Source organism: Sinocyclocheilus rhinocerous, unplaced genomic scaffold (assembly GCF_001515625.1).
Source record: "Sinocyclocheilus rhinocerous isolate Xijiao unplaced genomic scaffold, SAMN03320098_v1.1 scaffold980, whole genome shotgun sequence".
Classification (NCBI taxonomy): Eukaryota; Metazoa; Chordata; class Actinopteri; order Cypriniformes; family Cyprinidae; genus Sinocyclocheilus; species Sinocyclocheilus rhinocerous.
The window spans coordinates 768,548-783,128 of record NW_015635053.1 but is presented as its reverse complement, the minus strand read 5'-3'; the positions used below and the strand labels follow the sequence as shown (position 1 = coordinate 783,128).

Here is a 14,581-nt window from a genome sequence, read left to right as displayed (position 1 = left end):
GCCGAGGTTGCTTTGTTTCTTCTTGATAGGTGAGTAACACCGTGTCTGCGCCGCAAAAGCTGTCTGTCTAGTACACTGGACGCGACAAAGCTACCGTTGAAAATCATTTGAAATTTGTGTCAATACGTCATGAATAGAACGCAGCAGCAGTTTTCTGTCGGGGATTTGTCGTGTCGTGCCGCGCCGCATCCAGTGTAGACCATAGATATGTATATATATATCTATGGTGTAGACAGCATCACTGATTATAATGAGTTCTATAGTATTTTGTCGCGCCACGCCACTCGCGTCCGGTGTAGACACGGTGTTACATTGGTTTTGCTTTGTTTCACAGAGCTAATCATTGCCTGGGTTGTGTACGTATGTGTGGGTGGAGCTATCAAAATAGGGGCGAGACCCTTTTGGGGTAGGGGCGTTTGTTTTGGTGATTTCAAATGTCAACATTGGCTACCAGAAATCCCTTACCCCACCTTTGTGCTCTGGTTTTGTGCTCCAGGATCACATATATGCAATGCGATTTTGTAACATTCAGAAATGTTATTATATTATTCACTGGTATTATTGTAGGACTTTTAGTTTTGATTATATCATCCAGAGTTAAATTAAATTAAATTAAATTAACCCAGAAATAACCTGTCTGAGAGAATATATAGGCTCCTTTTCAGCTGGAAACATACATATGCAAACATTAATGTCAGTTGGGATTGAGGATTTTCCTTTCGCAAAATAATCTCCTCAAAACACATCATTATGAATGATAATGGCAAGGATTGTCTAAAAATGTATTGTTTGTAATCCCAGCCTTATTCCCAGAAAAACTGGCTTTCATGGCCAAAGAGCTGTGCATCATAGCATTTTACAATGAGCTGGAACAGACATTCACAGTTCACACAGAACTATAAATTTGTCTAATGGACTTATGTGAAGGAAAATGTACGATTTTCAGGGGGAAAAAGCACACCCCTCACCCCACCCCAAAACCTAACCATCAGTGTGGCATAAACAGATCATACAAAAACACACAAATGAGTTCACCAAGTTCACCTTATGAACTCACTATGCAATTTGTTAAAATGTAAAATTGCTATGAGAGTGCATTGGCAACCAGGGTTATTATTGTTAACTAAAACTAAAGGATAAACTATGCATAGAAAAAAAAACATTGTTACTTGAAAAAACTTAAACTGAAACAAACAAACAAACAATATATAAATAAATAAATAAAAGAAAACCCTTAAACATAATTTATTTCAGCAAGTTACCAAGGCAACATTTCTCATTTTCACTGATGAAAAAGATTTTTCATTGATTTTATTGATGATCGTTTTCATAGTTTAACTTGAAGTACTAAAATAACTAAAACTAAATAACCTAAAACTAATAACTAAAATTGAATAATAATAATAATAATATAAAATAACAATGAAAAATTATAATAATAAAAAACCCTATAAGCAATACATTTACATTCATGCATATAGCAGATGCTCTTATCCAGATAGGAACAAAAGCAATTAGACACAGAGCCAACAATATTCATAATATACAATGGCAGGTTTATTAGACAGCGAAATTACATAAAAATGACAAAAGCATAAATCAAAATTACTTAAACTTTAACTAACAAACAAAATAAAATCTAATTCAAAATATTAACAAAAACTATAATAGTAGCCTATATCAGTGATACTAAAATAACACTATTGTGAACTCTGGTCTTCACTCACTGACATACTATTCAACTGACCTAAAAGAATATTATGAGGCTTCAAGGGGGTTTTCCAGTAAATGAGGCCTGTGTGATTGCCTTGCTGATTACTGTCTGTAAAGAACAGCAAGATTTTGGACATGACTCTGGACTCGTGGACTTTGACTTGTTGACTGGTCACTGGACGCAATGCGATACACAGAGATTGTGATCAAGCAGACAAGAGACCCGGCTGAAATTCTGTCTTGTTTCTTTCTGCTAAACTTAGTCTCTCCACATTAATCTTTAAAGACACTTGACTTACAGTCCCACGTCAAATGAATTAAACTGATGATGATGGAAAAAAGTGATGTAATTATGTAATTTAATCAAGAAAAACACAAGTAAACAAGTATATTTGCATGAGTTCAAACTAACTTTTACTGTTCATTAAAGTGTGAATGTTTAATATTTTGGTCAAGGCTATTTATTTGTTACATTTTAATTATTATGTATGTATATGTTTTTATGGCAGTTTGAGGCTGATATTTATTTCATATTATATGATATTATGCTCCTGTACTTTGGGTTTGTGAGTATTGCGGTACAGTAGCGCTGGTTGTTTTCATTCATCAGTGGGCTTGAGGTCTGTGTATTTCACTGCCAGAGAATGTAGGTCATGTTCATGAGGATTTCCCTCCACTGAGAGATGCTTCTAGAAAGCAGGTACACTCATGTGCTTTTAATAGTGTTTCACTAATTCTCATCCCTCAAGTGGCCTTAATGCCCGCTGTCACGTCAACAAAAGATGAAGTGAGCTCTTTACTATGTGTTACTGTAATACAGTAATGAAAACCAACCTGTCTAAACATTGTGTGTGTGTGTGTGTGTAAATACAGTTAAATTATAGTATACTCTATACATTCATAGTATATTCTATTTTGCTGTATATTTTGTATAAATGTATTCATCCATAAACATTTCAAATGATACTATGCTACATTATTGTCATCATGACATGATGTCATTATTGCCGTTTTAACCATTGGGCTAGGCGGGGCTGAAGCCCCGGGGCCCGAGCAAGGAGGGGGCCCGTGATTGGCTGTGGAGTAGATTGACTGGACCGCCGATCGCCAAAGCCGCCACGCCCCCCACTTATTAGCGCTGTTATTTAGTTGAGCTTTTCCGTAAATTCCATGCATTACCATTTGAGATTGAAACGTAAAGTCTGAATTTGGTTTACCAATCAAATGCATTTATTCTATATTTGACTTTTGAATGATATGCGCACGTATCAGGTGCCCATGATTATTAACTGGATTTATATTGTTTTTGTGTTTGAACAAACTATATTCATTTAAGAGCTGGGAGATAATCCGGTAGAAATATATCAATCGTTGATTGAAGCGCGTCATGATGTAGTCTAAGCTTATCATTTCAAGGCGTTTTAAGACAAATGGTTTATACTGTTCATGGACATCACGCTGCGGGGCAGAATTCATTCTGGTAAATGCGTGCGTTAAAACGGTTTCTACCTGATATACCTTTAGTCATTTAGCAGACGCTTTTATCCAAAGCGACTTAATGAGGACAATGGAAGCAATCAAAATCAACAAAAGAGCAATGATTTGCAAGTGCTATAACAAGTCTCAGTTAATGCAGTACACGTAGCAAGTTTTTTTTTAAATCATATAATAAATAAAAAGAAAACAGATAGAATAGAAAAATAATAGAGCAAGCTAGTGTTAGAGGCCTTTTTGCTTTTGTTAATTGTATAATAAATAAAAAGAAAACAAAGATAGAATACAAAAAGATTAGAGAAGCAAGTGTTAGTTTTTTTTTTTTTTCATGTCATCAAGTCATGGCTACTTAACATTTTATAGCTCTCCACTTTGTCACTCTTTCTTCACATGACAACCGCCCATGTATTTTGCTCTTCTAACTGTACGTCTGTGTGTGTGTGTGTGTGTGTGTGTGTGTGTGTGTGCCGTCCATCTGTTTCCATTGTGTCTGCAGTCCCAGATGCACCATTTATCATTCTAAAGGTCATCTGTCTTTCTCATTCGCTCCATATTTTCTTAATCTGTCCTATCTTCCACACCTTCCATCAGTACAGTTCAATAGCTTTCTATTGTGTCATCTCTGCCTTCCTAACAACTGCATGGGAGACGCCAAGCTCATGCCACACGAACCCAAACTCAGTCCAAAACCTAAGCAGACATCAGTGTATGCAATTATAGACAAAAAGACCGTCCATAAATTATAATGCCAACTTAGATGGATTCCCCATAGATTCCCTGGTATGCCTGAATTCTTAGTATTCATAAAACAGTAGGCAAAAGATACCTGGATGACTAAATAAAAGAAATACACTTATGCATACTTATTATGGAAATAATATACGATCTGATTGTTTCTGATCTGTTTATAATGTACTGCCAGTGAATGGGTGCCGTCAGAATGAGAGTCCAAACAGTAATCCAAGTAATTCACACGACTCCAGTCCATCAATTAATGTCTTGTGAAGCATTTGTAAGAAACAAGGGCATCATGATGATGTCTCAAAATGTTTCTTCTGGCTAAAAGTCTATAATCGATAATAAGGCTTCCTCTAATGAAAAAGTCGTCTAATCTGAATCAGGAGAGAAATATGCGCAGATCAAGCACCGTTTACAAGAGAAAACAGTCTTAAACAAATATGTGGGTGGATTTTGATGTGAGAGGATGACAGCAGATTAACTTTTTCACTGGATCATGGATCATGGCCAGATGTGATGGTTTAAAGTTGGTTAAAAACATCTTCATGATGGATTTGTTTCTTACAAACACACAGCTTTTCACTTCACGAGATGTTAACTGATGGACTGGAGTGGTGTGGATTGCTTGTGGATTATTGTGGTGTTTTTATCAGCTGTTTGGACTCTCATTCTGACGGCACCCATTCACTGCAGAGGCTCTATTGGTGAGCAAGTGATGCAATGCTACATTTCTCCAAATCTGTGCTGATGAACAAATAAACTCATCTACATCTTTGATGGCCTGAGGGTGAGTACATTTTCAGCAGATTTAGATTTTCGGCTGCACTATTCCTTTAAGTGTCCAAAAACATTACATTCAATTCACACTTAAGTGTTTTTTAAAGTATACTATTTCCATTATAACGCTCTGAATGATCTGTTTAAGGAAACACTACAAATCTCATGATCAACTGTCAACTAGATTTATGCATGTTATTGTTTACTGATTTAAATACAGAAGACATGAGGTCCCCTTTAGCTCCCTGGCTGACCAACATCAAGCAAATCTAACATTAGTGTTAACCTACTTCTGAATAATGAATCTACTGGAGTTGATTTAAACTCATGTGAATTATTCACTTGGGTGACTTAGAGGTAACATGGTGTTTCCTGACCTATATCTGCTTTAAAGATGCCAAAAAGACAGGATCTCATGATAAGCCCTATTTTGACTTGCATATGGTCTCTTAAGGGAATTGAAGTTGAATATCTGCTCTTCCACAGTCTTTGTAAGCACAGGTTATGTTTCGCCAGCCAGACTGAATTCTGCTGTGATAGGCCTCTGCAGTCATCAAGTTGTCAAGTGTTTTGATGTTATCGGAATGGAACGGAATAAGTAAATAAGGTGTCCGACAGTTTGTCAATTTAAAGGATGGTCAGGAACTAACCGAGCCTAGTCTGGTGAATAGACCCGATTGCACTGTAAATATTTCATTGATTATTTACAATTAGTTTTAGAGAGGATTTTGAAGCAGGCAGTGTGATGCTGAGTTCACGGACATGTCTAGAGCCTGTGATGATGGAGTTGTTTGTTTATCTTGAGCATAAAGAGAATGAAATAACCAAATATTTCATATAAGGCATGTTGTAGAGAGAAATTAGAGAAGCTTTATATGAAAACATGTGCAAAGTCATGTGATAACACGTCCCACATGGTTTTTGCAATGCAAATGAGTTTATTTTCATTGAGAAGATGATTTCATTTTTTCGAAAGAACACAAACAAAACAATCAATGCTCAAAGAAAACTGAACTTTTTCAATAACCTAATACAGGTCAACAAAGATGCATTTATGTCCAGGCAACAGGAGAGAGAGACCACGTGAGGCTTTTCTATTCAGAATGTAAAGAAAATGTAATTTGAATGAATAGCGCCATCATGTGGAGAGTCTACAATACATCATGTGGCACATGTAGTGTGCTAATTGTTGTTTTCTAATGTCTACAAAAGAAAAACAAAGTATTTTGCGGATCTACCACTACATTCTTATCCAGTTGCAATTCTATATTTCAACCGCTTCTGCAATCTTGTAATAATTATTCATGAGGTTAATGAATATTCATGAAGTGGGTGGGCCATGAAGTCACGTGATTCTGTCGCAATCGTGAACCGCAGCCAGGGAAGTTTTTTTCCGTTACTTCTACTTTTATAATGTGAAGTTTCACTTAGAATAACGCTATTCGATCTCTACAGCCAAAGGTGGTCTACATCCATAAAGGTGAGGTTTAATTCAGCTCTACTGAACTAACACTGTAGCGATACGTGTAATAAACAGGACACGAAATGAGTAGAAGAGGGTGTCTCCAAATGTGTTTATGTGTAAAAATAATGGGAGATTCCGAAGCTAAAGGCTGTGTCTCAATATCTACTTGCTGCCTACTTAGACAAGCATTTTTAAAAACCATAACCGTGGATTACGATGTCTAAAATCCCTTAGTATTGAAGTAGGCAGCTTACTAGGTTTGGAGACACATCCGTGACCTGTAACTTACCCAACTTCCGTTTTAACAGATAAAAGTGGGTAAGTTAGCACTTTATTTTACAGTCCTGTTCCTCGTGTACATACTATGTACGTATTATAGTAACGTTAATTACAATAACTAGGTACTAACCCTAAACCTAAATCTACCCCATGTAGTACATTCTATGTAAGTGGACGTACTGTAAAATAAAGTGCAACCGGCGGTAAGTGTATATACTTTCATTTTAACTGCTAGATTCAGATTTGCTCAGAACACAAAACTATATCATTTTATCGCTAAACATTACTCTGTACACTGCGTGAAGTCAAAAATACCCCATTATTTACAACGGTTTTACTGTGTCTTTAACCAACTCTTCTATTTTGGTGGATATGTGTAAAAATAATCAACTAAGAAATGAATGTTTATTTTATTAAAACTATGGCAGTTTAGTTATTTATAAGTCATAACGTATAGATATGTTCAAGTGTTTCTTTGGAAATATTTGCTAATGCCTTCATCATTTATCTTTGCTATGTTTTGATCGGTGTCAATGAAGAGCTTGGGATGAAATATTAAAATTGAGCAAATATGTGAATATGGAATTAAGATTTAGTTTAATTGTGTGCATTTGGGAAACATAAAATGCTATAAAAGCTTGGTTCTAACAGTATTACTCATATTGTTTTATTTTATAGGCATTGTGGATGCAGAGTACAAAGATGTCCAAGCTTGCTTCTCGTAACTCTCAGCTGCTGTTGTCGGATCAGAAGTGTGCTAAATGTCTGTTAGAGACGTACGTCAAGCGGAGCCTCAGCCTGAATGAAGGATGCAGGAAACATCAGCTAAATAAACTCAAATGGCTTAAACCGGGAAGGCAGTCCAGACGGGCATCCAGTGACACCTCCACCCACCGTTTGACAGTAGAGAGGCTCCTGAAGACCAGTGAGTGCCCTGAATGCACAACACAAGAACTTGTCACTAGGAATAAGATCCTCAAAGCACCAAGCAGAACCAAATCATTCTTCAGAGGCTTTCTCCACTTCTCTAAGAAGAAGACTGAACCCAAAGTGAAAGATGAACGAGTTACAGAAACAGACTCTGGACAGTATACAGTAGAACGGGGGCTTCACTCTTCTCATAAAGGCTCACCTGGCCTCAGTGAGACTGTGAGTAAAAAACACTCTCTGAGAAGTATCTTCTTTAGCAATCAAAATGATGAGAAAAGAGAGTCGTTACAAAAGGACTCCTGTCTTGTTCCTGGTGGCGTGGAGGGGCTTTCAGACGGTAAGTCTTGAAGTTGACGGGCCAAACGGTTTTAATAGCCCTGTGAATAAAAACAAGTGAACGTGTCTGGCAAATTCATAGTTCTGCCACTAATGACAGTCGGTATGACGAATTAGCCACTTAAGGCCCGTTCAAGGATGATAACTATAACGCTAACTACAAAGTTTTAATGAGTGAATTATTTTGAGCTTTAATTGTTTAATTAATTCTGAAAGCAGGGAAGTCCACTTTACAGCTATAATGATAATGACACAGAGGAACGATATCGTTAGAATCACTTTAGAACGATTTTTTCTAGCTAATGAACGATAGAAGCATTGACAGCCAATCAGAAACTAGATTTCTAAACACTCTCTGAGAAGTATCTTCTTTAGCAATCAAAATGATGAGAAAAGAGAGTCGTTACAAAAGGACTCCTGTCTTGTTCCTGGTGGCGTGGAGGGGCTTTCAGACGGTAAGTCTTGAAGTTGACGGGCCAAACGGTTTTAATAGCCCTGTGAATAAAAACAAGTGAACGTGTCTGGCAAATTCATAGTTCTGCCACTAATGACAGTCGGTATGACGAATTAGCCACTTAAGGCCCGTTCAAGGATGATAACTATAACGCTAACTACAAAGTTTTAATGAGTGAATTATTTTGAGCTTTAATTCTTTAATTAATTCTGAAAGCAGGGAAGTCCACTTTACAGCTATAATGATAATGACACAGAGGAACGATATTGTTAGAATCACTTTAGAACGATTTTTTCTAGCTAATGAACGACAGAAGCATTGACAGCCAATCAGAAACTAGATTTCTTTAAAGAGCTTGAGTATTCAAAGCGGCAGAAAACAAAACGGCAACGCAAGCTTACAATAAACAGAATGTTATGCTTTGGTATGAATATTAATGTAATTATCGTTATAGTTATCTTTGTAGTTATCATTTTTGGTGTGAACAGGCCATTATTCTGGCTTAAGTTAACTTGTCTTAAAGGAACACTCCACTATTTTTGAAATGAGCCTATTTTCAAAAATAGTGGAGTGTTCCTTTAAGTGACATTTAGGAAGCAAGTAAAGTTCTGTTCGCACCAAGACTAATGTTTGGTACGGAATATTTTTCGCTAAACATTTAATTTGAATAGAGACACCTTTCATTCCATTGACTGACCATTGAGTGAATGTGGAAACGTAAGAAACGTAAGCTCATACAAATTTCGCTGAGCTCCAAAAGTAGGGCTGTCGCGATAACCGCAATACCGCGCTATTGACGAGCAAACCGCAGAGGAATGCAAGAACCGCAGCAACCGTGATTTTTCCGTGTTTTATTTTTTCATAAGGTTATGCCCTTCTCGTTTTACACTTCATGCATGTGGACTGAATATTAAACGTTAGTAATGATAACATAATGTGTACCATGCTGATTTGTACAGAGGCTCCGTAGATTTGCACTTAACAAGCCTAAACAGACAGTGAATGAGAGAGAGATCGACTGAGCACGTGCGATTACTTGCGTCTGTCCTCCAGGCCGAGTCATATATATTTGTGAAAATAGGTTGTCATGTCCAAGGAAAGCGAAATCTCTGTCTTTAGAAAGTCTCTTGTCCAGTCAGATTAGAAAATCAGATTACAACTAGGCTAACTGTTATACATATAGGCTAATGATAGCCTAACAATCTTATTGTCAGGTTTATGTTCTCTTAAGTGGACCGTTATTTTTTCATTCTCTTCTGTTTACTTCACTTCCTGTTTCAACGCTATACCGCATAGCGCACTATTGAGCCACTCAAAATTACCGCAAGGGAAATTCCCTCACCGTGACAGCCCTATCCAAAAGTCAGGTATGGTGAACTCAGACCTGTGAATTCATATCATGTGATGATGTGTAGAAGAGCGAGACGTCACTTTTAAAGGGATAGTTCACCCAAAAATGAAAATGCTGTCATTATTTACTCACCTTCATGCTGTTCTAAACCCATAAGACTTTGGTTAATCTTCAAAACCCAAATCAAGATACTTTTAATGAAACCTGAGAGGTTTCTGTCCCTCCACTAAAAGTCCAGGTAACCAGAAAATGTAATGGAGTCATAAAATGAATCCATTTTTTGAAGAAACAACCAAAGCCTTATCAGTTTGGAACGACAGAGCCGCTGCTGCGACCAAATTCACTGGACATGCTCACATATACAATCTTTAAACATATACCAAATTAGAACTCATTTTAATGTAGCAAAAGATTAAAAATAAATGATTAGTTCACCTTCTGAGTCTTTCATTGACTGACACAAAGAATGAATCGACCTATGACCATCACTATAGTGAATAGCAGAGGAAGAATCTGGAACTGGCTCTCTTGTCTCTGTTCATTTATATTTGGTGCAGTCTGAAAACGTAATAGTAATTACAAAAATCTGAACCTGTAAATAATATTTGACTTCCTTTCTTCTTTGTGACAAGTGGGTGTGAGAAATGGAAGTGTTGTACTTTGTGTACTGGGGTATTTCCACTTTTCTGTAACCACCAACTACTCCCAGGGAGTGAATTTGCATTTTTATTCTGTGTTGGTGTGGACAGGCCTGTACACTGAAATGTTAATGTATGAGATGAGAAAACTGTACAGTGTCCGAGAGAGCTCAGTGTGCTGCACCTTCAGAAAACACATGCAAATAGAAAAAGCACCAGCAAATTAAGAAAGTATCTTCATCAGTTTGACAGCACGTGCTGCAAATACTCGCGGCAACACAACCAAATATAGAAATGTGCTGCAAATACTTACAACAAATGCAAATACAAAAACATGCTGCAAATACTCGCAACACAACCAAAAACAAAAACGCACTGCAAGTAGCACAGACCACAATGGGAGGGCCCCAACAATGCCAAAATTACCCCCAACAAAACGAAAATAACCATGGTTTTATAGGTCTGACCGATTTTTTGCGACTAATTCGAATTTACGTTTTAAGACTATTTTATTCTTAAATCTAGGTATTGCATAAATGAGTACACCCCCTCTGAAACTTAACAAATTCAGCAATTACTCTTTGCTTAGAAGACATGTTATGTTTTTATAGAGATATAATATTCCAGCAAGTCTGCTTGATCAGTTACCAAAGAAGAATGTTAAAATGATTCAAGAAAATACCATTTTCTTATCAAAGTGATAAAATGTTGTGTAGCAAAAATGAGTACACCCTCCTGAAAGTTACTAAAAAACCTGAGGTGAAAATCCTTCAGTGGACATGTATTTCACTCAATCTTAACACTCTTGAGCTGCTGTGAGAGATTCTGTAGAGACGAGCTGAGCAACACTCCCCATTACAGACCAGGGCATTTAAGGAGGTCGTCCTCCAGGAGTTAAACAGCACAGATGTGAAAATTTGTCATGAACTCGTACACTCAGTGCCAAGAAGTGTCAGAGCAGTGTATATGAGTTATGAGTTATGGAGGACATATTAAGTTCTAGAATATTACACTTGGTTGAATTAAATCTAGGTTGTACTCAATTCTGCAATCCTTCATTTAAACCAAAATTTACTAAGTTTCTTATTTTACAGATATTAATGGCATGTATTTGTTTGTTTTTTTTAAGAATATATTTTAATACATTTCAATTTCGCCATCTTTCTATGAATTATATTAGTGATCATTAAGAAAATACATCTTTTATATTTAATCAGAGGGGGTGTACTCATTTATGCTGTGCACTGTATGTATATATATATATAAATGTTGATGCACACATCCAATCAGATACATTGTCATTGCACCATTGGCAGAATTATTAAAAGACAGTATTGTCCGAGAGCACTCTATGAAGGAACGTAATGTAGAAATAGCATCTAACATCATGGAGATGGATGACTCTTCACCTCAGGATGACCTTGTGCCAAAGAATATATATATATAATAAATGTATTAATTAATTTTAATAGTAAAACCATGGTTAATTTTTTAAAGGGAAGTTGTAAAAGTAAGCCAGCCAGCTTATAGCCTTTCACAGTTACAGTAATTGTGTATTTCATCAGCCTATTTAGACTAATAATATCCAAAAATAATATCCTTTGCGGTTACCTTAATAATTTCCGATGTGGTCTGTGCCTATTTGCAGCGTGTTTCTATATTTGTTTGTGTTGGGAGTATTTGCAGTGCGTTTCTGTATTTGTTTGTGTTGTATTTGCAGCATGTGTGTTGTCAAATAGATGAAGATGTTTTTTGTTTTTTTTCTGTTTGCATGTGTTTTTTTCATTTGCAGCGCATTGAGCTCTCTCGTCCACCGACTTCTGCGTTTGTGCGAACAGGCATGTACACTTAAATGTTAATGTATCGTTGGTCCAAACCACTGTGTATGTGAATCTTTCCTCTGTTTGTAGTGAGCGTGGACTCTGATAATACATACTTTGAGAAGGTGTCAGAAGAACTGGAGTTGATTGTGAAGGAGATTCAGTTCCGTCCAAAAGAAGACTGTGCTCCGCTGCCCTCTGCTGCTTCTGTAGGAGACTGCAGCTCTTCAGGTGACCCTCTCCATGAAATCTGACTAGCAGGAAACGTTTAGGAGCACAATAAATTCCACACAATATTCTAGGGGATCTTGCTTTATTTATTTACTTTTCAAAGCTTATTTAAATTTAAGCTTCATATTGCAAATAGCAAATGTTCACATGTGTGTCTCCTCAGGTGATGACACTACAGAGAGGATTATCAGCCTGCTGAAGCAACATGGGGATATTATTGATCAGAAAGTAAGCATTTTAACCCTGATTCATTTGATTTCAAGAATTATAATTTAAATGTATTTTTTTAAATTATTCCTTTGACGTAATGTTCAGTCGTTTGACTAATGTATGCAAAATTAGTTATTAGTTATATCATTTAATTATCACATTTTATTACATGGTTTTTTAGGATACTTTATTGTGAGTGGTCAATTGCAGTATTCTGTGGTCAGACATTTGTACAATTTTATTTCTATTTTTCACATTGATGAATAAACCATTCAGGCAGCAAACTTTCTTACATCGCTGTTTCAGGTTCAACACAGCCTATTTTTTGCCACATGTAGTAAAATATGAAGAAAAAAACACCTGAATTCACATAACCAGCAATAAATGCTGCTAGATCCCCTCATATCATATCTGTGTAATTTTCTTTCTAGATAAGCAGGAACAAGAGTGTCCAAGACTTCCTCCAGAAACTGTCTTACAGCTCCTTCCAGCAGCTCGCTGATCGCTACATAGCCCAGATCCCCAGTCCCCTTCCCCAGACCACAGACGCCTCTCCTGAGCTGGTCCGACTCGCCTTCACCCTGGACTTTACTGCCAAAGTGGCTGGATTGTGCAGCCAGACGGTCGGTCGAATCATGGGGTTTGGTAACCAGTACCTTCAGGATTCCTTCACACAAATGTGTGCAGCCCACAGACAGGTAAGAACAGATCAGGCAGAAATAAAAGGGCAAAGGTGTAATTATTGGAAGTAAAGTAATAGGCCACAGTTGGGTCTTGGTTTATGTTACTAAAATGCACACTTTTTTTCTTTTTGAGTCTGTTTGAGCTCTTAAAAACCAAAGATGATTTTTTTTTTTTACCCATGTAAGTCAATTAAAAGGTTCATAATGTATTTTTTTATTATTTAATTTTACCTTAGGTTCGCCCCCTCTGGTCCCTAGACTTAAATAGTCCGTATTTTTTTGCATGTAAACTGAGAAACTGAAGAACAGAATGGTTAAAAACCATCAGCACTCGATTACAATCTGTTTGCAAAGTCTGCATCATACTGTGACAGATTCATAAAACAATTCACGCTGAAATGTGTTGCCAAACAGGGATCTTGGGTCTCATTCACTAATAATTGTGTGGATTACTAATTCACAACATATGTGTACGTACACAAATATGCTCTTAACCTTGTTCTAATGTTAATGAATTTGGAGTATTCTAAATGAACAAACGCATGTCTGAGGTCAGTCCTTTGCATATTTTTTAAACACGTAGGACATGATGGAAATAGTTCCCAAATTGTAGGCCTCTCACACTAGTTGGATATATATAGCTGTCACCACCAGCTGATGTTCAGGGCCACCTATGCATTAAAACTAGTGGTGTCAAAATTACCGCGTTAACGCAGGCGATTAATTCTTTCAGTTTAATGCGTTAAAAATATTTAATGCAATTAACGCAGGGGCGGGGCTAGGGTTGGCCACCCCACTCACAACTGCTGCTTCTGTCACTTTTTCTCTTGACAAGAAGTGCATTTATTCAGTCGCAGAACGACTGAGAACGGGAGACGTTTCAGAAGCGCGCTCCACTTTACTTCAGCGCCAGGCGCGAGTCAAGCGAGCACGGAAATGGTACTGTGCTCACAGCGCGTGCTCTTCAATTGCACGCACAAAGGGGCCTGCGCGCTGTAGCCTGTATCTTTTCATATCAAAGCGCAAAATAAACTACGTGCATTAGGGCTGTCAAAATATTTTTCGAATTTCGAATATTCGTCGAATAAAAAATAAAAAAATCCACATTCGAATGCAAAAACGTTGCAAATATGTTGTTTACAGAAAAACTGAAACCAAGCCGTTCACACAGAACACATATTTATCACATTTTCTAGTGGGGCATCTATCAGCGTTGCACTCGCGTCTCGCACAAGAGAGCGGCATGTTTAGAAAGCCATGTAAAATTAATGTAAGTTCAACTTTTATTGAGAAATCAGTATTGGTATCATTGATACTGGCCTTCAGTCATAAAAAAAGATGCCATTAAACAAATATAAAAAAAATACTGTCTTTGTTGTTTGTACATTAATTTGAAGATTGAATGTGAAATTATTGCAATATAAAAGTATATTTAAAAACTTTAATGTTAGGTGGGATTAAT

The 14,581-nt window shown here is 36.9% G+C and overlaps 1 protein-coding gene across 1 annotated transcript in view; it reads left to right on the top strand.

Annotated features, from left to right (window-relative positions):
* The first annotated feature begins 6,068 nt into the window (after window positions 1-6,068).
* Window positions 6,069-14,581, top strand: part of LOC107746508 (uncharacterized) — a 9,592-nt gene continuing 1,079 nt past the window's right edge. Inside the window, exons 1-5 of the mRNA XM_016560749.1 lie at window positions 6,069-6,202; window positions 7,145-7,733; window positions 12,086-12,226; window positions 12,390-12,454; window positions 12,868-13,134. Of these exons, the coding sequence (XP_016416235.1) occupies window positions 7,154-7,733; window positions 12,086-12,226; window positions 12,390-12,454; window positions 12,868-13,134 (1,053 nt within the window). The 5' untranslated portion in view covers window positions 6,069-6,202; window positions 7,145-7,153. The remainder of the gene's footprint in view (window positions 6,203-7,144; window positions 7,734-12,085; window positions 12,227-12,389; window positions 12,455-12,867; window positions 13,135-14,581) is intronic.